Here is a 23,882-nt window from a genome sequence, read left to right as displayed (position 1 = left end):
CAAAGCATGAATGGAATACCATTCAGTCTTAGAAAGGAAATCCTACCATGCTACAACAGGGATGAACCTTGAGGACATTATGCTAGTGAAATCAGCCAGTTACTAAAAGACAAATACTGTATGAGTCCACTTATATAAGGTATCTAAAATAATCAAATTCATAGAAACACAAAGTAGAATAATGGTTACCAGGAGCTGGGGGGAGGGGGAAACAGGGAGATATTTAAATGGATATAGTTTCACTTCTGCAAGATGAAAAGAATACTGGAGATGAGTCGCACAACAATATGAATGTACTTAACAATACTGAACTGTATAATTAAAAATGGTTGAGATGGGGGCTCCTAGATGGCTCAGTCTACTAAGTGTCTGCAGGGCTCCCTGCTTGGCTAAGAATCTACTACTCCCTCTCCATCTGCCCCTCCCCTCACTCATGCTCTCTCTCCCATATAAAGAAATAAAATCTTTAAAAAATGGTTGAGATGGTAAATTTTGTTATTTTTTAAAATCAAAATAAAAAAGATATTTTAAAAATGAGCCAAAACAATCTTTGAAAAGAACAACAATGTGGGAAGACACTCACTTCCTGATTTCTGATTATGGAGCTACAAAGATCAAGATAGTGTGGTCCTGGCAGGAGGACAGGCATATAGAGCAATGGAATAGAATTGAGAGTCCAAAAATAAATCCTCACATTTATGGTCAATTGCTTTTCTGTAAGAGTGCCAAGATAATTCAATGGGGGGAATAATAGTCTTTTCAACAAATGGTACTGGGACAGCTGGATAGCAACAAGCAACAGAATGAATTTGCACTCCTATCTCACATCATATACAAAAATGATCTCAAAATGGACCAGACACTTAAATGTAAGAGCTGAAAGTATAAGACTCTTAGGAGAAAACATAAATCATCTTAATATTTATGACCCTGGATTAGGCAAAACTTTCTTAGAAATGACACCAAAGCACAAGCAAAGACAAACTGGACTTCACCAAAATTAAAAACTTGTGCTTCAAGGGACTCCATTAAGACAGTAAAAAGACAACCCACAGGGATCCCTGGGTGGCGCAGTGGTTTAGCGCCTGCCTTTGGCCCAGGGCGTGATCCTGGAGACCCGGGATCGAATCCCACATCAGGCTCCCGGTGCATGGAGCCTGCTTCTCCCTCTGCCTGTGTCTCTGCCTCTCTCTCAATCTGTGACTATCATAAATAAATAAAAAATTAAAAAAAAAAAAAGACAACCCACAGAATGGGAGAAAATGCCTGCAAATCATGTATCTAATAAGCAATTTGATGTGGAATATATAAAGAACTCATAACTTAGTAACAAAAATATTAATAACCCGATAAAAAAAATGGGCAAAGGACTTGAAGATACATAAATGAGAAATAAACATATGAAAAGATAATAACATCTTTAGCCATTAAGGAAATACAAATCAAAACTGCAATAAAATACCACTTCATACCCACCAGAATGGCCATAATCAAAATATAGATAATAGCAAGTGTTGGTGAGGATGTGAAAAAACTGGAACCCACATAAACTGCTCATGGGAATAGAAAATGGCACAGCCTAGAAAACAGTCTGGCAGGTCCTCAAAAGGTTAAAACCTAGTAGCACTATCATATGATTTGGAATTCCATTTCTAGGTCTATATCCAAGAGAAATGAGAAGTCCATACAAATGTCCACACAAAAACTTGTGCAATATTATTCAGAGCAGCATTATTTGTAATAACTAAAGAGTGAAGAGAATCTAAATGTCCATCAGTTTGTAAATGAATAAACAAAATGTGGTTACACTGCTACAATGGAGTATTATTCAGCCATAAATAGGAATGAAGGGCTGATATATGCCGTAATATGGGTGAATCTTGAAAACATGCTATATGAAAGAAACCAGACACAAAAAGCCTCATACTACATGATTACGTTTGGATGTAACGTCTAGAATAGGCAAATATATAGAATGAGGAGACAGAAAGTAAATTAGTGATTGCCTAGAGGTTTGGGTGGGGGGAGGAGGTTGGGGATGCTGGTTGGAGGTGTGGCTTAACTCTGAGGGTAATGAAAATGTTCTAAAATTGATTGTGGTGATGGATGCCCAACTCTGTGAATATGCTAATATAGTGATAGTTCACTGAACTATAACATACTTTAAATGAGTGAATTGTAAATTATACCTCAAAAAAGCTATTATACACATACACAGTGCTTACAATATTAAATGACTGAAGTATGTTTCTGGGAAAGCAGCAAACAATGATGAGAAAGTACAAGGCTGCAAATTACTAAAGCCATGTCTTCACACCTAAACTGTTTCCTGATTCCTGACAGGAAAACTACTGGCAATATAAGCAATTTATTTACATTTTAGATACATTACAACGCAGACATATAAACGCTGTCCCTCTCAGCAAAGAACTTTTGGCTAGTGCAGTGGTAATAAATAACCTAGCTAAAGAAGCCGTAGTTCAAATTCCAAAGTAAATTTTTCTTAAAAAGCAATTAGGCAAAACTAGAAGATTAAAAAAAATCATAACAGAGTATTAGAAATCTCATACAGAAAATGGTAGCAGCAACCCAAGAGAAACAGTTGTTGAGTAAGAGAAGGTCATAGGCTGTCATGAAAGGGGTTTCAGCCTGGTGAAATGAAAAATTAGATGTGGATCCAGTAAAATGAGAGCTGGGAAACTAAGAGAAATCACATATGAATGAGCCTAGAAATATGCAAAAGATGGGAAATATACAGGTAGGGAGAGCTGTGGCTGAGAATGGAATTTTTTGAATATATGAATAAAAATCCCCCAAATCTTTCTGTTTTTAAATCTCCATGTGAAGGTGTGGACTGACTCAGGAGTAGAGAAAAATGTTTATTATCAAGTTCTTCCAGTGGGGCTGGGACAAAGGAGAGAGAACTCTTAAAAAACTGCTAAGGAGGGGATCCCTGGGTGGCTCAGTGGTTTAGCACCTGCCTTCAGCCCAGGGTGTGATCCTGGAATCCCGGGATTGAGTCCCACATCAGGCTCCCCACATCAGGCTCCCTGCATGGAGCCTGCTTCTCCCTCTGCCTGTGTCTCTGCCTCTCTCTCTCTCTCTCTCTCTCTCTCTCTCTGTGTGTGTGTGTGTGTCTCCTGAATAAATAAATAAAAAATCTTAAAAAAAAATGCTGCTAAGGAGAGAAGATCCCAGAAACCAGTCTCTGTGTTCCATTCTGGAGCAACCTGGGTCTCTCAGCTGTAAGTGACAAAACAGAAGGGGTAAGAACCCCCACTGTGGTAGGTGCCACAAAAGCATGGCATGGCCCTGCCCTTCAAGAGATATATCACAAAATATATCATTATTTCATGTTACTATATAATTCTTATCATTATCTGGAGCCCTCAGGAGGATCTTTTGTATTTCAAGAGTCTATGAACCCAAATTACTCATCAAGATCACCAATGACCTGTAACAGAAGAATAATTTGACAGCTGCCATATTGGTAAAAATTCAAAACTCTAGCAATAGGAGTTAGAGAGTACAGAGCAATGGGAAACATGTACAGAAATTTTCATAGCAGTACTGTTTGTGATGGTAAAAAGAATGAGAAATCACTCAAATATTAGTTCATAGAGAATGGATACACAAAACTATGGAATAATCATTTAATGGAATACTATATAACATTGAAAATGTATGAACTAGAGTTTCATGCATCCTCAAAAACATACCTACCACTTTACCAGGTGCTGTGTTGCAGTCAATAGTTTGACTCCACTACAGTGAAATTCATTTGGACTTCAACTTACAAGAAATGTAAGAATAAATTTGTGTTAAGTCACTAAACAACTAAAAAAACTGTGTGTGTATCTTTTTTGTGTGCTCAAATTGTCATTTTATATATATATAAATTATAAAATTATTAAATATATATATATATTTAAGAATCTATACTGGTTGGCAAAACTAAAAAGAACAGAAATAATTACCATAAAGCAAGGACAGTGGATATTTCTACGGGGAGGGGAGGAGGACACACAGGGGACTTTCATGGAACTGGAATGGATATTGCTTGACCCAGGTGGTAGGTATTTGGGCATGTGTGTATTATTCTTTAAACTGTAAATACAATATTTGTTTCATAAAATTTAAGGATATAAATACAAGTGCAAGAATTATAAAAAGGTAAAGGTAGAAACAAATACAAATAAAAGCAACTTTAGAAATTTATGTTGTTGTCTTGAGTCAAATATTTTTAAATGCTATATACCGTGACAAAAGGAGCATAAGTTACAAAAAGGGAAAAGGAATGTATATATTGTTCCCTAACCCATTGTGATAAATTTCAGATATCCCTAGAAAAGTTAAACCAACAGTACAATGAACACACCTATATATCCTCTGCTTTGGTTCAACAATTGTTAACATTTTACTATATCTGTTTGCCTGCTTTCCTCTCTCTCTCTCTCTCTCTCTCACACACACACACACACACACACACACTTACTTTTTATTTTGAACCACTGGAAATTATATGCAGAACATCTTGGCATTTTGCACCTAAATACTTCAGCACACATCTTCTGAGAATAATTAAGTACATTTTCCTACATCACTGATTACTATCACTGTCCCCAAGAAGATGGTTGGTAAGTCTATAAATCACCTTATATCCAGGGACTACATATCGTTCTGAAAAACAGAAAGCTTGGGAAACTATTATAAGAATAAAGCTAACTGAAAGATTACCCACCATAAGTTCACTGAATATTCTGAGGGAATATTTATTTTAAAAATCACTGAATTTATTACCTATGAATTAAGTTTAACTAGGGCAAGATGGGTGCAGCAAATTTCCCAACAATGTATACAGTTATCAAATTTTTGAAATAAAAAAATCACAACATGTGGCTTGACACTGGAATGGAATAGATGAAATTAGAAACTCTCCAGGAAAAACCAAGCTGTGTGGTCACAGCAGAAGGCTACAAAGAGATCAGGGTGGTTCTGCTGTTAGGCAAGTTTAATAGAGACTACACAGGGAAGTTATCCTGAGCTGAACCCAAGGAGAAAAACAGTGTGAATATCAAGACTCCCACGCAGGATGAGCTAGGCTCTTGGGGCATAACTATATATGTATTACAACTGATTTTTAATATATAGAAAAGTTAAGTACCCTAGTATTTAAGGTCCTGAGAGTCCTGAGAGAGTAAAAAGTATTTTATTTCAGACTTCAAGTACATCTATGCTGCCTTAAGAAATACTTTGTATTATCTATTATTATTCCAATAATTGGCAAATTCCTAAGTCAAAAAAAGATACTCCGTCCTGCTATTATAATCCCCTACCTAGCAGAGAGGTAGAAAAAATAGTCATGGCTCATACTGTATGATTCTATTTATGTGAAATGTCAAGAAAGGCAAAACCATGGAGACAAAGATTATGGTTGCCTAGGGCTGGGGGGAATGGGATGTCAGTGGGAAATAAGGAGTTACTGCTAATGGGTGGAGGGTTTCTTTGAGGGGTGATAAAAATATTCTACAATTGATTGTGATGATAGCTGCACCAAACAAAAACAAAGCTGCACTAAAACAAAAACAATGCTGAATTGTATACCTTAAAAGTAAGAATTATATGACATGTGAATTACATCTCAATAAACTTGTTATAAAAATTTTTTAAAATAGTTATGGCCGATAATGTTTTAGATTAATTAAAAAGACATAATTTATGAAAATACTATGGGAAAATTAATTTAAAATAAAGTTCTTAATAACTGAGGACTAAGAATTACTATCACAAGTTGACAGAAATTAATTAAAGCAAAATTATTTATTGGTGCACATGTTCCAAAAGCTTTCCAGTAAATATTTTAAACATATGGCCTTGATCTCTTTTAAGATGCAAAAGAATTAAGAAAGGTCAAGTTAAAAACTAATGATGTATTCTCACATGCTTTATAAAATGAGTAAACAAAAGCCCAGGGAAACTGGTCTAAAAAAATAAAAAGTCTTCCAAAACTCATTCCAAATCTGCCCAATCAAGCCTTCTCCTAATTATCTACTTTCGACTTTTTTAATCTAAGAAGTCTGTCTAATGATCTAACCTGATAGAGATTCTGCACATGATGAAAGGGCACTTGCAGAAAGTAAAATAATTATAGGAACAAAATACCTTTCCCTCTCTTCACTTAGACAAAATATGTTTAGACAGGATTAAACAGCAATTTCTTAGGCGGTTCTCTAAGGTTTTTTTAAACACTCTTATGGCTGGCCCATCAATATAAATTGTGTTTTAAACTTCTTAAAAATTGCACATGTAATTCATGCTCAAAACAATTTTGGTAGAGTGGTGTTTGTATATGTGTATGTGCGCAAAATATATTTTTGTTTAAAAAATCTAGATTCATAGCATTAAAATCCTTAGACTGTTTTATATAAACTACCTTGTGAACCTTGTGTTGAGTTAGATGACAATCATGCAGATTATTAATAGGTTGGTGAATTTAATGAAAACATCTTTTTTTTAGTAAAGATTTTATTTATTTATTTGAGAGAGAGAGAACATAAGCAGTGGTGAGGGGCAGAAGGAGAGGGAGAAGCAGGCTTCCCACTGAGAAGGGAACCCAGCTTGGGGCTCGATCCCAGGACCCTGGGATCATAAACTGCCAAAGGCAGATGCTTAACTGATTGAGCCACCCAGGCATCCCTAATGAAAACATCTCAATGGAATTATTTTAGTAAGGAAAATTACTTTGACAGACTTTAAATTTTGATTGGATTTGATTACTCTTGCCAAACCTAAGCCTAGAGTTTGTCATAGATTAAGATGACTTTCAAACTTTCAAATGACCATAAATCAAAATACATACTGGGGAATAAAACAAATATGAGAATACAATAATATTCTAACAAACCATCTTTTAACAAGACTATAAGTAAACCTAAAACTTATCAATATTAAATAATTTATCTACATATTAAAATTAGTATTCCATATTCTATCAAAAATTCTTTTTCTACTCACAGAAGTTTTTATAGAATAATAGAACTCAACAATAAAAGTTAATCCAAAAAATAATTAATACTTTTCTAATACTTGCTAAGCCTTTATTTGAAATATATCTATTCCTCATTAACATTTACTAAACTCACTTCTTATTTTATAAAAGGTCTTTACTTTGAAATTTTATAGGGCTTAATATCAAAGTATTTTATTAAACAGTAACCTAGAATAAATTCAAAAGAAAGGTTTAAAAAACAAAAGCACTAGCTTTATTTTTTAATTTTTTTAAAAGATTTTATTTATTTATTCATGAGAGACACACACAGAGAGAGAGAGGCAGAGACACAGCCAGGGGGAGAAGCAGGCTGCATGCAGGGAGCCCGACGTGGGACTCGATCCCAGATCTCCAGGATCACGCCCTAAGCTGAAGGCGGCGCTAAACCGCTGAGCCACCGGGGCTGCCCAAAAGCACTAGCTTTAGAATGGATCCTGTCAATATTGGCATTCAGGTCCACACAAACGTAAAGAGCAAATCAGAGCAGAAATTGGCATAATGAAAGAACAATTTTGAAACTTATCATTCTAATACATAATAAATTTCCATAATGAAGAAAGGATTATCAGGGACACCAGATGCGATTTTCTTATGATGTTACTAAATATTATTTAACAGTCAAATTCAATTTAATGCCTAATCCAGAGCCACATCACAAATATACTAGGTACATTTTTGTCTATGTCAAAAGATGGTTATGTATGCTATTGTTCTCCTTGCAATTTCTTAATTAGTTTTGCAAATAACTACAGATTTTTCACCAGGCTACTGGCTGCATGTTCCCTTCCCCCATCCACAGAATTTCCTTCTTTTTTTAGTCCCCGTAACATCAGAGGACTTTAAAACTGTAAATAAATCCTAACTAGTTAGAAGATTTATTCATAGATGTTCTCAATATTATGAACTAGTATCCTTCTGAACTATTAATAATTTATATAAGATATTTAAATCTAGTTTTCTTTTTTACAGCCAGAAATCACATTTGTACAAATAAGCAAGCACCAAACAGACTGAAGGTGAATTTAAAGATGTACTGTTAGTTTTACTAGTAACTAATTCTTTGTTAAGTTTAATAAAGTCACTGGCGGTTGTTTGCTTTAATTTGGAAGCATCTGATTTGACTAGGGTTTAGGATCTAAAGTCTAACAGCTACATACAGATAAAGTAGGATGCTTTTTATTCTGAGCAAAGTAGGAAGAGCAGATCACAGTATAGGGGATCTTTTGCAAGTGATTCCCTTGACTGAGTTAATTTTTAAAGGGGAAAAAGAAAAGCACAGAGAGGATACTTACAGTAAACTTTTGCTGAATAAATATTAAAAACTAAAAAGGAGGTTTAATTGTTGATATGTTACTCTAAAAATAATAACTAAAAGTAGAACCTTATATATTAACTAATATTTAAAACAAGTAATCCCGGGGCACCCGGGTGGCTCAGTTGTTTAGTGCCTGCCTTTGGCTCAGTTTGTGATCCTGGGGTCCTGGGATTGAGTCCCATGTTGGGCTCCCAGTTGGGAGAGTGCTTCTCCTTCCCTATGCCTCTGCCTTTCTCTCTGTGTCTTTGATGAATAAACAAATAGAATCTTAAAAAAAAAAAAAGTAATCCCAAGTAAGTCTCAAAAAATATAAAGAACTACATGTTCTAACCTCAATATTAACTACCTTATTAATATTTTTCCATGGTCTGGAAATACCAATTTAAAAAAAATTGGTTTCTATTCAATAAATGAATAAAGACTAGTGAAATCAGTGCTTATTCATATGTGTTGAATTTGAATCACTTCAAATGCAATATCTAGTAACTTAATATTTATGCATGTAAAAATTTTAAAATATAACAAGATACTTAATTTTAAAAATATTAAGTAGCTACCTGTGATATATACCTGTATATAAATGCCCGGGATTATTTTTATTCACTAGAGATGAAAATAAATTAAATTTCTTTCCATTCTAAGAATCAGAAAGAGAATACATAGTCATGCTTAGGAATTTTAGAACATTTTCCCTTAAGGAAAACCTAACTGGGGATCCCTGGGTGGCGCAGCGGTTTAGCGCCTGCCTTTGGCCCAGGGCGCGATCCTGGAGACCCGGGATCGAATCCCACGTCGGGCTCCCGGTGCATGGAGCCTGCTTCTCCCTCTGCCTGTGTCTCTGCCTCTCTCTCTCTCTCTCTCTCTCTCTCTCTCTCTCTCTGTGACTATCATAAATAAATGAAAATTAAAAAAAAAAAAAAAAAAAAGGAAAACCTAACTGATGCTACCCTAATTACAAGAAGCCAAATATACTGTTAAGTACATTAATATGAAATTGAGTAAAAGTATGAACTGGTATGTTTCTTGAATGCCTTCTCTTATACTGTTATCATTTCTTTTTAGAATTTATCATGAATTTAAATAATAGCTTCCTAACAATGATCCGAGAAATGTATGGGCACATAAATATAATCCCCTTTTAGCTGGAAATCTATTATGTATCTGAACGCAGAACACAAGGCCTGAGTAGAAAAATTCCAATGTTTTAGAAGTACTTTCCTAGCCATTAGAGGTTGGTTTCATTTTTTCATATTTATCTCAAGTATTAATACAAAACAAGTTTTTCCTAAATTATAAAATAAAGGTGACATTAGAGGTATATTCATTTAACTTAGAGAATATGCATTAAGTTACCAACAGCAAAACTGATATACATCATAGTGTTTTTTAATGTTTTAGCTATGGAACAGAAACTGGGATGAAAAACTCTGTACGTATCACATTTAAAAATAAGCTTTAGCTTTTCAAATGGATGATTTTTTTATCCAAATAATAACCATAAAGAGATGATGATGTTTGGCCTGAATTTTTCTAAGCTCCTTTGCACAATAAAAAAATTCTGTTTATATTTAAACCTTCAGACTCAATGTTTATAGAGTAAATAGACAAATTATAAGGTATTATCTTAGAGATATAAAATGAATATAATTTTTGAAGTCTCTTTATTATAGAATTCTAGATGGCAGGAACCAGAACTAAACAGATACATAAATATTGGTCACATATGTGCAGTACCCACTTAATATTAGCATGAACCTAAAAAAAATTTTTTTTAAGTAGGCTCCACACCCAGCATGGAGCCCAACATAGGGCTTGAACTCATGACCCTGAGACCAAGACCTGAGCTGAGATTAAGAGTCAGATACCCAATCGACTCGGCCACCCAGGCACCTTGAAGCTAAAAATTCCTTATCAGAAAGTAGGTAAAACAGACATTATCTATTATCTTATTTAAATCACTCTGAAAAAAGAAAAAAAAGAAGAAGAAAAAAAATCACTCTGAAATAAACTTAAAGCTAAATATTTATTATCTATAGTTGTACCAATATTTATATTTATAATCTATAAGAATTATCAGTCTGGTCCATGTGATTGCAAGGTCTTATGTATCCAAGGCCAACAGAATTTCTGTAATGCATGAATTCTGAATGTCAGTCAAACATTATTGTTGAGTCAAAAGTTAGTCTCAATTAAAATTTCACATTTTCACCTTATAAATTTTTGAGCTTACTGATTCCACCACACCATTTTTCAGATTAGTGGGTAGGGCCAACTTACCTATGGGTGAAATTAAGTGCTTATATGTCTATTCCTATCAGTGACCTAGGGGCTTCTCCAGGGCAGGAACTTGTTTAAATTATAAGTATGCAGAGTTTGGCATGTGGTAGGACCAAAAAATGTTAAATGCATAAATGATGAATGAAGGAAAAAACTAAAATATTTCTGTAGAGACAGAAACATGAAGTGCTCTTAAATGTATTTATCAAGTCAATAATATTTATTCTTATAAAAGAATGCTGAGTGAGACTTTTTGGCTGTCCCTGGAGACTAATGCTCATAGCAAAGAGGAAGATGGGGCACAAGTACACCCTATCTTAAAGAGAGCCACTGACCAAATGTATTTTTAGTCTTTTGTATAAGTTCTATATATTTTGGATATTAAGCCGTTACCAGACATATCATTTGCAAATATCTTCCCCTCTTCAGTAGGCTGCCTTACTGATTTGTTGATGGCTTCCTTTGTATGAAAACACTTCTTATTTTGGTGTAGTCCCAATAGTTTAATTTTGCTTTTGTTTCCCTTACCAGGGGAAACATATCTAGAAAAATGTTTCTATAACCAATGTCAAGTAAATTATTGCCAACAATTTTTTCTAGTTTTATGGCTTTGGGTGTCACATTTAGGTTTTGAGTTTTTGTATGGTTATAAGAAAGTGGCCCAGTTTCACTGTTGTGCATGTGAGTGTCCAGCCTTCCCTGCCCCACTTATTGAAGAGATTGTCTTTTTCCCATTGTATATTCTTGCCTTCTTTGTCATAGATTAACCATATAAGCAGGGGTTTATTTCTGGGCTTTCTGTTCTGTCTCACTGATCTATGTGTCTATGTACTGTGCTAGTATCATACTGTTTTGGTTACTAGAGTTTTGTAGTGTATCTTGAAATCTAGAATTGTGATACCTCCAGCTTTTTTTGTTCTCAAGATTGCTTTGGCTATTCAAATTTGTATGGAATCATAAAAAACAAATTTGATAAGAGTTACTTTCCTGATAACAATTCTGTGCTGGCTATCCACTGCTCACAGGATTAAGGTTAAATACATGCTAGAAGCAGTCTCAATTTGCTGTTAAGGTCTTTATAACCTAGGTCATTCCTGCATCATATTCAGTATTACTCTGTTCAGTGGGCATTATCTCCATTACAACCTGTTCTCTGGCCCAGTTAAAGTGTATAGAAATCTTTCTGTTTTGCTGGCAAAGCCAGCTCATTCTGAACCCTGCACTCTGCCCACCCCATGTCCAAATACCTACTTTATTCTAATGGTCTTTAGTTGTGCTTCTACCCAGTTTGGTTTTGTGTCATGATTCAACTATCCTCTTCTTTCTTTGATTAATGACTTAATCTTAGGACTTAAGCTAACCTCTTCACAAAGGCTTAATAACACTGTGATTGTTGAGCAGTACTGAGCTATACTCTAAAGTCATAGTTCGTGGGTTCAAATTTTGGCTCTGCCACTTAGAAGCTATGTGACTTTGGCCACTGAACTAATTTGTCCTTTAGTTTCCTCAACTTAAAAAAAAAAAAAGTTGTGTGTGTGGGAGATAACAATACCTTCTGCAAAGGGTCACTGTCAAGAAAGTACTTTGAAATATATTCAACACATAGCAAGCCCTCAATATATATTGGCTATTATTTTTATTAATACTTAGTTTATTAGCTAAAAGCAAAAGGACAAAAACATTCTGAGCACTAGAATTATACATGCAAACAAACTGCATAACACTTTGAATTTAAAGAACTAGTAGTTAGAAAAACAATGTTAGATGCTGAAGTTTTAAAGTTAACGCAGCTTCGTATCAGGAATTACAGCAAAATGGGACTGTATCCAAATGAATGAAAGCTTGATAGTTTTAATGTGGAATCAAGAGAAAAAAAGTATAAACGATTCTAAATAAGGAAGAAATTCTCGCAGATGAGAGCAGCTTATAAAATACAGAAGGAAGCTCATAGGTTGACTAAGTTCTAGAAAAGACAGGGATATCCACTCTCACCACTGTTATTTAATATTACACTGAAAGGCTAAACACAGCAATCAGACTACAAAAAGAAATAAAAGGCATCTAATTATCAAGGAAGAAGTAAAAATTTCACTATCTGCAGATGACATAACACTATATATATAAAAAACCTGAAAGGTTCCACCAAAAAATTGCTAGAACTGATACACAAAATAAGTAAAGTCACACAATACAAAATCAATCTAAAAGAACCTGTTACATTTCAATACACCAACAATGAAATAGCAGAAAGAAAAATTAAGCAATCAATCCCATTTACAACTGCACCAAAAACAATAAGATACTTAGTAATAAACCTAACCAAAGAGATAAAAGACCTATACCCTGAAAACTATAAATACTCCTGTGAAAGAAACCTAAGATGACACAAGGAAACAGAAAGACATTCCATACTCATGGATTGGAAGAATAAATCCCATTAAAATGGCTATGTTACCCAAAGCAATCTACACATTTAATGCAATCTCTATCAAAATACCAACAGTGTTTTCCACAGAGCTAGAACGAACAATCCTAAAATCTGTATGAAATTACAAGACCCAATAACCAAAGTGACCTTGAAAAAGAAAAGCAAAGCTAGTGGTATCATAATTCTGGACTTCAAGTTATATTACAAAGTTATATTACAAAACAGTATGGTACTGGCACAAAAATAGACAAATAGATTAATAGACCAGAAAAGAAAATCCAGAATAAACCCACAACTATATCGTCAACTAATCTTTGACATTGCAGGAAAGAAAAAGACAGTCTCTTCAACAAATGGTACTGGGAAAACTGGATAGCCACATGCAAAAGAATGAAACTGGACCACTTTCTTACACCATACACAAAAATAAACTTAAAATGGATAAAATACCTAAAATGAGACCTGAAATCATAAAAATCCTAGAAGAGAAGACAGACAGTAACTTCTCTGACATTGGCCATAGCAACTTCTTTCCAGGTATGTCTCCTGAGGCAAGGGAAACAAAAGCAAAAATAAACTACTGGAACTTCATCAAAATAAAAGGCTTCTGCACAGCAAAGGAAACCATCAACAAAACTAAAAGGCAACCTACAGAATGGGAGAAAATATTTGCAAATGACATATCTAATAAAGAGTTCATATCTACAATATATAAAGAACTTATGAAATTTAACACCTAAAAACTAAATACAAATCAAAACTACAATGAGATATCACCTCACACATCTCAGAATGGCTAAAATCAACAACACAAGAAACAACATGTGTTAGTGAGAATGTATTTATCAACTGATAAATGGATAAAGCAGATGTGGAATATTACTCATCCATCAAAAAGAATGAAATCTTGCCATCTATAACAACATGGATGGAGCTGGAGAGTATAATGCTAAGTGAAAATAAGTCAGTCCAAGAGAGAGACAAATATCATATGATTTCACTCACATGTGGAATTTAAGAAACAAAATGAGTAGGCAAAGAGGAAAAAGAGACAGAGGCAAACTAAGAAACAGACTCTTAACCTTAGAGAACAAACTGATGGTCACAAGAAGGGAGGTGGTGGTGGGATGGGTGAAACAGGTGATGGGGATTAAGGAGGGCACTAGTTATGATGAACAATGGGTACTGTACAGAAGTACTGGATCACTATATTGTATACCTGAAACTAGTATTTCACTGCTTATTAACTAAAATTTATTTATTTTTTTATTAACTAGAATTTAAATAAAAACTTTAAAAAATAACAAAAATGGTGAATTTCTACCATATCTAAAAGAGCTGCTATTAAATGCTGACTGTTAAGGGTTGTGAAATGACTTAATTTCCTTAACTCAGTTATATTAAGAATTTTTTCCATAAGACAATATCTATAATACTATAATAAAGTAAAATGGAAAAATAGAATTTGCTTAAAGATATTAGCTGTAATTAACTGATCTCTGCTACTCAAGGGTGGCACTTTCCTGTATCTGATTTCTATCATGCCTTATATGGTTAACCTAAGGGAAAGCTTTCAGTGTTTAGAGTCAGACAAGAATGATTAAATGTTTAAAATTAAAAAGTAAGGCAATTTCAGGAATTTTGTACCATCACTGAAGTTTTAATGAGATAAGACAGAAAATTTATTTTCATCAAAGAGTATAATCACTAAAACGATTAGCTGTTTTAGATCTTTCTTCCATTAGCAACAATAATTCACATTTCATTTGGCCAGTTACTAAAAGAGCAAGGCTGATTATTAGCTTTTTATATATTTATACATTTGTAACTTTGACTATTATGTAGCTTCACTGCATTCTCACATTAATATAGACAGTAAAAAACTAAACTGAAGGCCTATAAAATTATAATTTGATAACCCCACCCAGGTTACTGAGCCTTTTTGTAAGACCTTAGTAATTAACAACAGCTCTAATTATACCATACACTGTATATCAAATTAAACATGCACTATTACTTAATTCATAAAGAAAAAATAGTTCCTTTATTAAGAACCATGAAAAATGTCTCTTCAAAATAAATTAATGAAATTAAGATGTTTTCCAAAATTCTTTTATCTGCTACTATATATTAGTTTGATACCCTCTTTCATCTCCTTAAGATTTGTCTATATTTATAGGAAGAAGATTTTTCTGCTATTGCTAGGCAAATGTATGAACCAAAAGTAGATTGGTTTTGAATCAAGACAACTAGGCTTTGAATTAAAAACAAAACAAAAAATTTAATTTACTGGAAAGCCTTCCATCGTAATGAATCTAACCTAATGAAATTTTTCTATTTGAATGAGTGAGACGTACTATGGGAAAAAGTCGCCAAACTAATGTTAGGAAGGGAGAGAATGGTGTCAGTATTAGTTTAACCATGCCAACAAATCTAATAAGCTCAAAAAGAACAGTATACTTCTGTGAAAGATATATGCTGGAAATTATGATGAAAGCTACTTATGTAAAAAAAGAGTTCTGCCACTAACCTACCATGTATATTCTGAATATCAGAATTAAGTACGAAAGTACAAACATAATTTTAGATTTAAAGAACTTTCATTTATGACAGTCAAAGGAAAAAGCAAGTCTTCTATTATTAACACATTATTTATACACACACACACACACACGCATATATATATCTCGTAACCTCAGTTAGTCCTAACAACTTATTTGAAATCTAATGGTTTCTTTAAGAAGTAAACACTATGGGGCTTCAGTTTTAAGCTAAAAGGTGATAAATTATATTGTTTGCTCTTTGATCCTAAATGCCATGATTGGTTCTTAACATCTCTTTTGATGTAATGATCCCAACAGTCCCCACTGCTTATTGACCAAACATTCAAAATGGGGTTATGAACAAAAAGCCCACATAGTCAAATTAACTTCCTCAGACATTAGCATTAGCTATAACATGTGCTTGGAGTATTGTATCTTTGTTTTAAAATGTAAAGTAGCCAATTTTTCAACACAATCCTCTAAGTAAATGACATTTTTAAAAGAACAAATTACTATGAGGAAAGTGTATGCTTGTTAGAACTCTTCTTGGTAAGCCATTTCTCTTTTTGCCATGTGCTTTAAACATCTTAATAAATTCCAACATGATGACAAGAAACCACATGGTGCACCTGTGCTTTCTATCTTAATTAATCCAATAAGTACAGGCCTGCTCACTTTAATTTGTAAAGGAAATGATGATATAGTCGGTTTTAACTTAAGGTATTAATTATCTAAATAAGCAGAATTAGCTTCATGTTCCAGTAGACCTTGCCCGGATACAATCACTAAATAACATTTTCTGAAATTATGGAAGTTTTAAACAGCATATTTGGGAATAAGGAAGCAAAATGCCCATTTTACCTAAGGTGGCCAAATGCATTAAGTTATATTGAAGAACCAATGTAGCAGTTCAGAGACATTAAGTTTTTGTTGACTTTAGCTACTATAGAATCAATTAAATTCAGTTTATTTGCCCAGTGATTAACTATTACTATTTTCTTCCTACCTGTATATAAAACACATATCTTTCAAGAAGGCTACTCTCCTTCCAAAAAAAAAAAAGGTTATGACTATCTTAAATGCCTCAGTATACTGATGGTCAAAATCTTACAAAAACTCTACATGGACCTAGAAAATCACATGCTATAACTGTGCACACGCCACACCATCTGTTGGATATGACTGCCAGCACAGATTTCGTGAGCTGGCAAAGGACTGAAATAGTCAAGAATTCTGCAAGTATTTCAAAGTACAGGCTTCTCATTAATTTTAATTTCCTGTTGGCTCTACAAGGAAGGAGTGCATAGTGAAAGCACAATGTGCCACATATACTCAAGTTCAGTGCCACATGTACACCTGTAATCATAAACTCTTATCCAGGGCTATTCACTAAAACACTTGAAAGTCTGTGTTTATTTCTTCTTTGCCCCAGAAGAAATAAATCTGCAGTATCTACAGTTATCTTTTCATACTTTGTTAATACTCTTGCAAACATCTGGAAATACTTGACAATAATCACTTAATTAATGCAAAGCTAATCGATGACAATATGCTTAAATACCTCATTCAACTGAAGTGGTTTCCTCAGTCCACATAACTAGGGACTGAAGAGAACAAGAAGTTCTTTGACTAAGGGGTATACTACAAGGGAAACTTCTAGCCAACATCTCTTTGAAAAGATAAAGCAGATGACAAGACTACTACTTTGGTCAAAACTGGTGATGCCGCTGGCTTCAGTTTTCACCTCCAGACCTTTAACAGGGCCTGGGTCGCTGATGACTTTCCAAAGGGCTGGTGTTGCTACAAGTGTCTACACGGATTTTGTATTCCACCACTGTCTCCACTTGATTACCCTGGATTAAGGCCGACTGCTGTAGGAAGGTGAAAAGATCCTGAGAAAGAATATTTCTCCAGAACAAAGGACGATTCCTAAAATGCACATGGTGACTCCAGGAGCACTTTCTATGGGTTTGCTGTTTTCTATGTTTTGCAGCAGTGAGGTGTTTGTTTGCTTATTTGCTTCCCTGGAACCATACAGACTTGCCAATTAAGGGATCAGTGTAAAAACACATAGGAAAGTCTAAAGCAAATTTATACTTGGATTTTCTCCTCTGCTACTTTTTTTTTAAAAGATTTATTTATTTATTTATTCATGATAGACACAGAGATTGAGAGAGAGGCAGAGACACAGGAGGAGGGAGAAGCGGGTTCCATGCCAAGAGCCCGACGCAGGACTCGATCCCGGGACTCCAGGATCGTGCCCTGGGCCAAAGGCAGGCACCAAACTGCTGAGCCACCCAGGGATCCCCTCCTCTGCTGCTATTATTGAGACTTTTTCTCTAGTTGCTCTGGATGATAGCTCAAAAGAGCAACACAAGTTGAATAAATATTTAAGAATCATAGCAATCAAGAAAGGTTAACTTACATTTCAATCTGAGTTAAAGACCAAAAAATGGCTGATTTACCTAATCCCTCTTACACTAGTAATTATTGTCAATCCAATTTTTTTCTTTTTTTAAAGATTGGAACCAATATAGTAGGTTAACAGATGGTTTTTAAAGTTTTTGTTCTTATTCCAAGATCTTTATGTTACTCAAAATATATCTATTTAAGTATGATACTGTAATTTCTGCAAAACTTGATCTACAGGCTCTCTATTTAACACTAAACAATCTGGATGCTAAGGCTGTTTGGAAATAATTCTAACAAAAACTGAAACATCAGACTAGTGCTATAATAAACAGATTTGCCTTTTACATTTGTTTTAGGAATCTTCATAGGCACACTCTTTATAAACAGAATTTTTTTTAGGAGAATTAAAATAACTGGTTTAATTAGCCTGAATATATTTTGTCCTCTCTTTATATTACCTCCAAATTGGTTAAATCATAAATTAATACTATCACCTCATTACATCCAGAACATTAACATGAAACAACAGTTCACAGGAAAATCCAAAGGACAAATGCTTAAATAAAATATACAAATTACATTGCATAGAGGTTTTAAGATAAATAATGCTTCCTACCTATTCTGCATATCTGTCTAGCAAGTACCTCTCTGAATAAGTTTTGTCCTTTAGGAATCTGTCCTGAATACCACAAAAGACAATGGAGTGTTCTCTTTGATTTTTCTTTCCGAAACCTATTTTCCTCAATGCAAAAGGAGCTAAGCCTTCTATGTGCTGGAAATATGGTCAAAACAACCTTGGGTTGTTTTACGCAACTTCTGCTTAATAGACAGAGGAATCATATAAAAGTCCAGTTCTTTTGGAAGGTAGCCTTGAGACACATCATAAAGAGGGAAGATAAACACATAAACCTTAGCACACTTTATATTTTGATGAGTCACATTTTTAACATTCTATATCTAATGTATGATGGGATGAATAAGACCAGATTTCCCTTATCATTACCAGCTGGTGTTGTCAGTGGAAATCTGTCTTTGCTTCCAGTCCATTTCCCTACTTTGTAAGCAAAGCATCCCATCCGACCCCTTCCACTTTGTCCCGCCTGTGCTGCCTTCCTACTCCTTTAGCCTCTGTACGCTCTTCTTTGTCTTTTACCACACTCACCAGACTCTTGGCAATTCTTTGTTCATCCCCTGGTCATCCTTCTTTTACTCATCTCCTTTTTATTCCCATTTACATTCCCATCAGTAGCTATGACAGTATTTTCCACTTTCCTCAAAGTGATGAGAAGGTCGAGCAGTTCCAGCTGACAGATGAGGAAATGCTGGAGAAGAAAGAACTGCTCTAGTAACTCTGTCATTGCCTGCCCCCTCCCACTTCTCTTTTAAGGCTATATGTATGCCCTGTATATATCAGAAAAGAAGTAATTCTGCAAAAACTGGATCTGGTCATGCCTCTTGAAGTCTCTTTCCTACTCTAAGGACATTTTCTCTCTCTCTCTCTCTCTCTCTAATTTTCACCTTCTATATCCAGTTCTCACTTAACCAAAATTGTATTCTTTAATCTAGTAAGTCAGCTATTTCTGTTTTTTAATCCTTTCTAATGTCTTATTTCCCTCACCTCTAGTCTTTTCCTATCAATCAATCCTGCATGCTACCATCGAAATTAACATTATAGAATATGTTCATCATGTCACTCTCCAACTTAAAAATCTTCAGTGTTTTTTTATTATCCAGGAAATAAAAAATTTAGACTTTAAAATCTTCCATATAAGGCTTCAATCATCTGAGCCAGACCTACCTTTCCACTTTATTTATCATATCATTCCAAAGAACTTAACTTCATAAATTTATTTACCTATAGTGCCCAGCACAATTCAAAGCAAAGAGTAGGACATTTGTTAATTTTGGTTAATGTTTTCTAACAAATTTTGGAATTTTCAGATAGAAAGACTCTAAAATCTATGATAGCTGATGATGTTACCAAAAGTTTACTTATAGGAATGGGCCACTGGAAAAATCAATGTTCTAATTCACAAAACTAGAATGAGCCTAAGAGAGGCAGTTGAAAGCTGTGCGTGAAAATTAAAAAGCAAGGTAACTGAAATGGTCCTTACCAGAATCACAAATGGCCTCCAGTTCCAAATTCAATATTCTAATTTCTGTTGCATTTTAATTATGACAATTTCTAGTAGGATGTTTGCAAAGATGATTACAACAAATCCTTTCATTCCACAGAGCTCTCTACAATGTGACTCTGCTGTTCTTCCCATTGTGAGGTAAAATCTATTTCCAAATCTCTTGAATCTGGATGGCCTTGTGACATATTTTAACTTAACAGAATATGGTAAAAATGACACTATGAGAATTCTCCCCTTCCCTTATTTATTTTAGTGTGGTGAAATATGTATACCTTAAAATTCACCATTCTGACCATTTTTAAGTGTATAGTTCAGTGGCATTAGGTACACTCATACTGTTGTGCAAACATCACCACTGTCCATCCCCAGAACTTCTTTCACTTTGCAAAACTGAAACTCTGTTAAACACAGTAACCCCCTACTTTCCCTCACTCCCAGCCCCTGGCAACCACCATTCCAACTCTCTGTTTCTATGAATTTGACTACTCCAGGTACCTCATATAAGTGAAATCACACAGTATTTGTCTTTTTGTGACTATTTTAGCATAGTATCTTCAATGTTACAACATTAGTCAGAATTTCCTTCCTTTTCAGGCAGAATAATATCCTATTATATGTATATAGCACATTTTGTTTATCTATTCATCCATCAAAGGACACTTGGTTTGTTTCCACCTTTTGACTATTATGAATAATGTTGCTATGGACATGAATGCACAAATCTCTGTTCAAGTTCCTGCTTTCACTTCTTTGGGTTATATATTCAGAAGTGAAATGGCTGGATCACATGATAATTCCATGTTGAATTTTTCTGAGGAAAGCCATTTTATTTTCTACAGCAGGTGAACCATTTTACATTCCCCTCTGCAGTACATAAGGAAGGATTCCACTTTCTCCATATTCTCACCAACACTTTTTTGCTCTCTCTTTCTATATATGTTTATATAATATTCATCTTGCTGAGTGTGAAGTGGTATCTTATTATGGTTTTGATTTGCATTTCCCTAATGACTAGTGATAGCGTGTCTTTTTATTTGTCAGCCACTTGTGTATTTTCTTTGGAAAAATATTTGAGTCCTTTGCTCATTTAACTTGGTTGTTTTTTGTTTTTTGTTTTTTTTTACTGTTGAGTTGTAGGAGTCTTTATATACCCTGAATGTTAACCCCTTTATCACATATGTGATTTGCAAATGCTTTCTCCTATTTCATGGATTGCTTTTTCACTCTGTTGATAGTGTTCCTAGGTACACAAACATTTTAATACAGCTTAATTTATCTTTGTTGGTGGTGTTGTTTCCTGTGCTTTTGGGGTTATATCCAAGAAATCACCACCAAATCCAATGTCATAAAGATTCTCTATTTTTCTTCTAAGTTTTATAGTTTTAGTTCTTATGTTTGGATCTTTGATTTATTTTGAGTTAATTTGTGTACATGATGTAAGGTAAGGGCCCAACCTCCCTCTTCTGCATGTGACTATTCAGTTTTCTCGGCATCCTAAGTTGACAAGATTGTTCTTTCTCCATTGAATGGTCTTGGTACCCTCATCAAAAATCATTTGACCATATACGGAACAGTTTATTTCTGGGCTCTCTATTCTACTCCATTGGACTATATGTCTCTCTTGTTTTCATTACTGTAGCTTTGTAGTAACTTTTGAAATCAGTTAAGTATGAGACTTCTAACTTCATTTCTCTTTTTCAAGACTGTATTGACTATCTGAGTCCTTGAAATACCACATTAACTTTAGAATGGATTTTTCTATTTCTGAAAAAAAAATGTCACTGGGATTTTGACAGAGATTACACTGAATCTGTAGATTGCTTTCGACAACACTGACACCTTAACAATATTAAATCTTGTAATCCATGAGCATGAAATATCTTTCCATGTACTGGTATCTTTAATTTCTTTCAGCAATGTTTTGTAGTTTTCAGTGTATAAGTATTTCATCTGCTTGGTTAAGATTATTCCTAAGTATTCATTCTTTTTTGATGCTATTATTAATGGACACTGTGCAGGTTCCAGGTATAGGTCTGAAGAGGCCTTACAACATCTGCTGCCATCCTCTTGGTAGGCTGCTACTGCCAGATAAAAATGCCAGTCTTGCCTGATAGCATCATATGGTCTAGCCTAGTGTGGGCACCACTGCCAGGGACACAAGACTGAGAATTTTAGAAAGATCATTCAGATCCAGTCAAGCTGCCAGATAATTACAGCCACTTGAGAGACTGGAGGTGAGACCAGCAGAAGAACCACTCAGTTGAACTTAGTCAAAATGCTTACCCACAAAATTGTGAACAAATAGTTGCTATTTTAAGCCACTGAGTTTTGGAGGTGGTGGCAAAGACTAACTAAAACAGAATTAAATCCTTTTATTTGCTATTTCTTCACCAAGGTAACTTATTCATTACTTTGCAGCTCATTTCAAACTATTTCCCAGAGGCTAAGACTTATTCCAACTAAGACAAGACAGAATTCTAAGACAAGACAGAATTCTTTGATGCTAAACACTCTACATAATTCTTCATGTTCATGAATGATTTAAAGCTTGAATGTTAGCATTCTAAATAGTTTCTGATTTTTTAAAAAGTAGACAGCTTAAAATGATACTTATCAGAACTACAGAAATACAGGTTTTATTTACTAATGTCTAACTTTAAAATATAAAAAAACAAAAATAAGTAGATATTATAATTAATGTTTTCAGGCAAACTTGTGCCATCGCTAATATTTGCTAGCAATTTGTACTAACTATACTGGGGACAGATTTTGAAACTTTAGTATCTGATTATTTAAAAATACAAATAATCACAATATTTAGGAGAAAAATACTTAATAAAAAATATTTATAATCCCAAAACTAAAATTTGAGGCCTGTTGATTAAGCAAAATGGCTTAATATTACTTAAAAAATTTAAAGATATACATATATCTAAAATTCTATTTACTCATACATAAATGTACTTATTAATATATAGCTATAAAGGATTGTAGTTATTTTATGCAGAAAATAATCTTATAAAACAATATGTAAAAGTAACATTATTTAAAACATGCTATAGCAAAAATTTACTTCATAAAAACTTTTACTCCATTAAAGAACTCATTTGAGAATTTACTCCCTTGAGATGTGGAAATAGTTGCTTTAAAACAGTTTACCTGTATTATACACATTCTTTAAAATAAATGAGTAACAAGGAGCAGAGCAGAAGAAATAAAGAGAAAATATAACAAAGAAGCAATAAGGCATAGTTTTATATTGAAATTTATATGCTAACTAGATATTCAATAGGACTATTATTTCTGACAAACCAAGTGGCATTAACACTTAAGTAGAAACTAACTCAATTAACTTTCAAAGTTGAGGTCAATTTCTCAGTCTATGTCACAAATAGCTTTGCATCACTTATTTTGGAAACTGAATTAACTGTCAGAAGTATCTCATATTTGCATTATTAAAAACATTTTTTGACATGGTTGTCATTTTAAAGGGTCCTAGACATTTCCTCTAAATTTAGGCTCTGATATAAGCAATTATTTACATTTTTCTGCAAGTGCCTATCTACAAGTAAACTATGGTCTTATCATTCCCATATCCACATATATAGCTACATGTTGAATATTAATATGCAGTCTAAATTTAATACAAACATACAAACGATGCTGCTCAATGTGATGGTAAAATGAAAAAGGATAATAAAACACAAGTGGAAGAATTAAA

At 34.0% G+C, this 23,882-nt stretch overlaps 1 protein-coding gene across 2 annotated transcripts in view; it reads right to left on the bottom strand.

Moving 5' to 3' along the window:
• STK3 (serine/threonine kinase 3) overlaps positions 1 to 23,882 on the bottom strand; it is a 277,498-nt gene that overhangs the window by 51,684 nt on the left and 201,932 nt on the right. Inside the window, exon 11 of one of the 2 annotated variants that reach the window (XM_041768972.1) lies at positions 19,186 to 19,345. The exons of the other annotated variant lie outside the window; for it this stretch is intronic. Coding sequence (XP_041624906.1) covers positions 19,208 to 19,345 — 138 coding nt within the window. The 3' untranslated portion in view covers positions 19,186 to 19,207. The remainder of the gene's footprint in view (positions 1 to 19,185; positions 19,346 to 23,882) is intronic. 2 annotated transcript variants of the gene reach the window in all.

The sequence above is a fragment of the Vulpes lagopus genome, chromosome 9, assembly GCF_018345385.1.
Source record: "Vulpes lagopus strain Blue_001 chromosome 9, ASM1834538v1, whole genome shotgun sequence".
NCBI lineage: Eukaryota > Metazoa > Chordata > Mammalia > Carnivora > Canidae > Vulpes > Vulpes lagopus.
The sequence above is the reverse complement of the archived record's forward strand: the minus strand, read 5'-3'. Positions and strand labels throughout refer to the sequence as shown.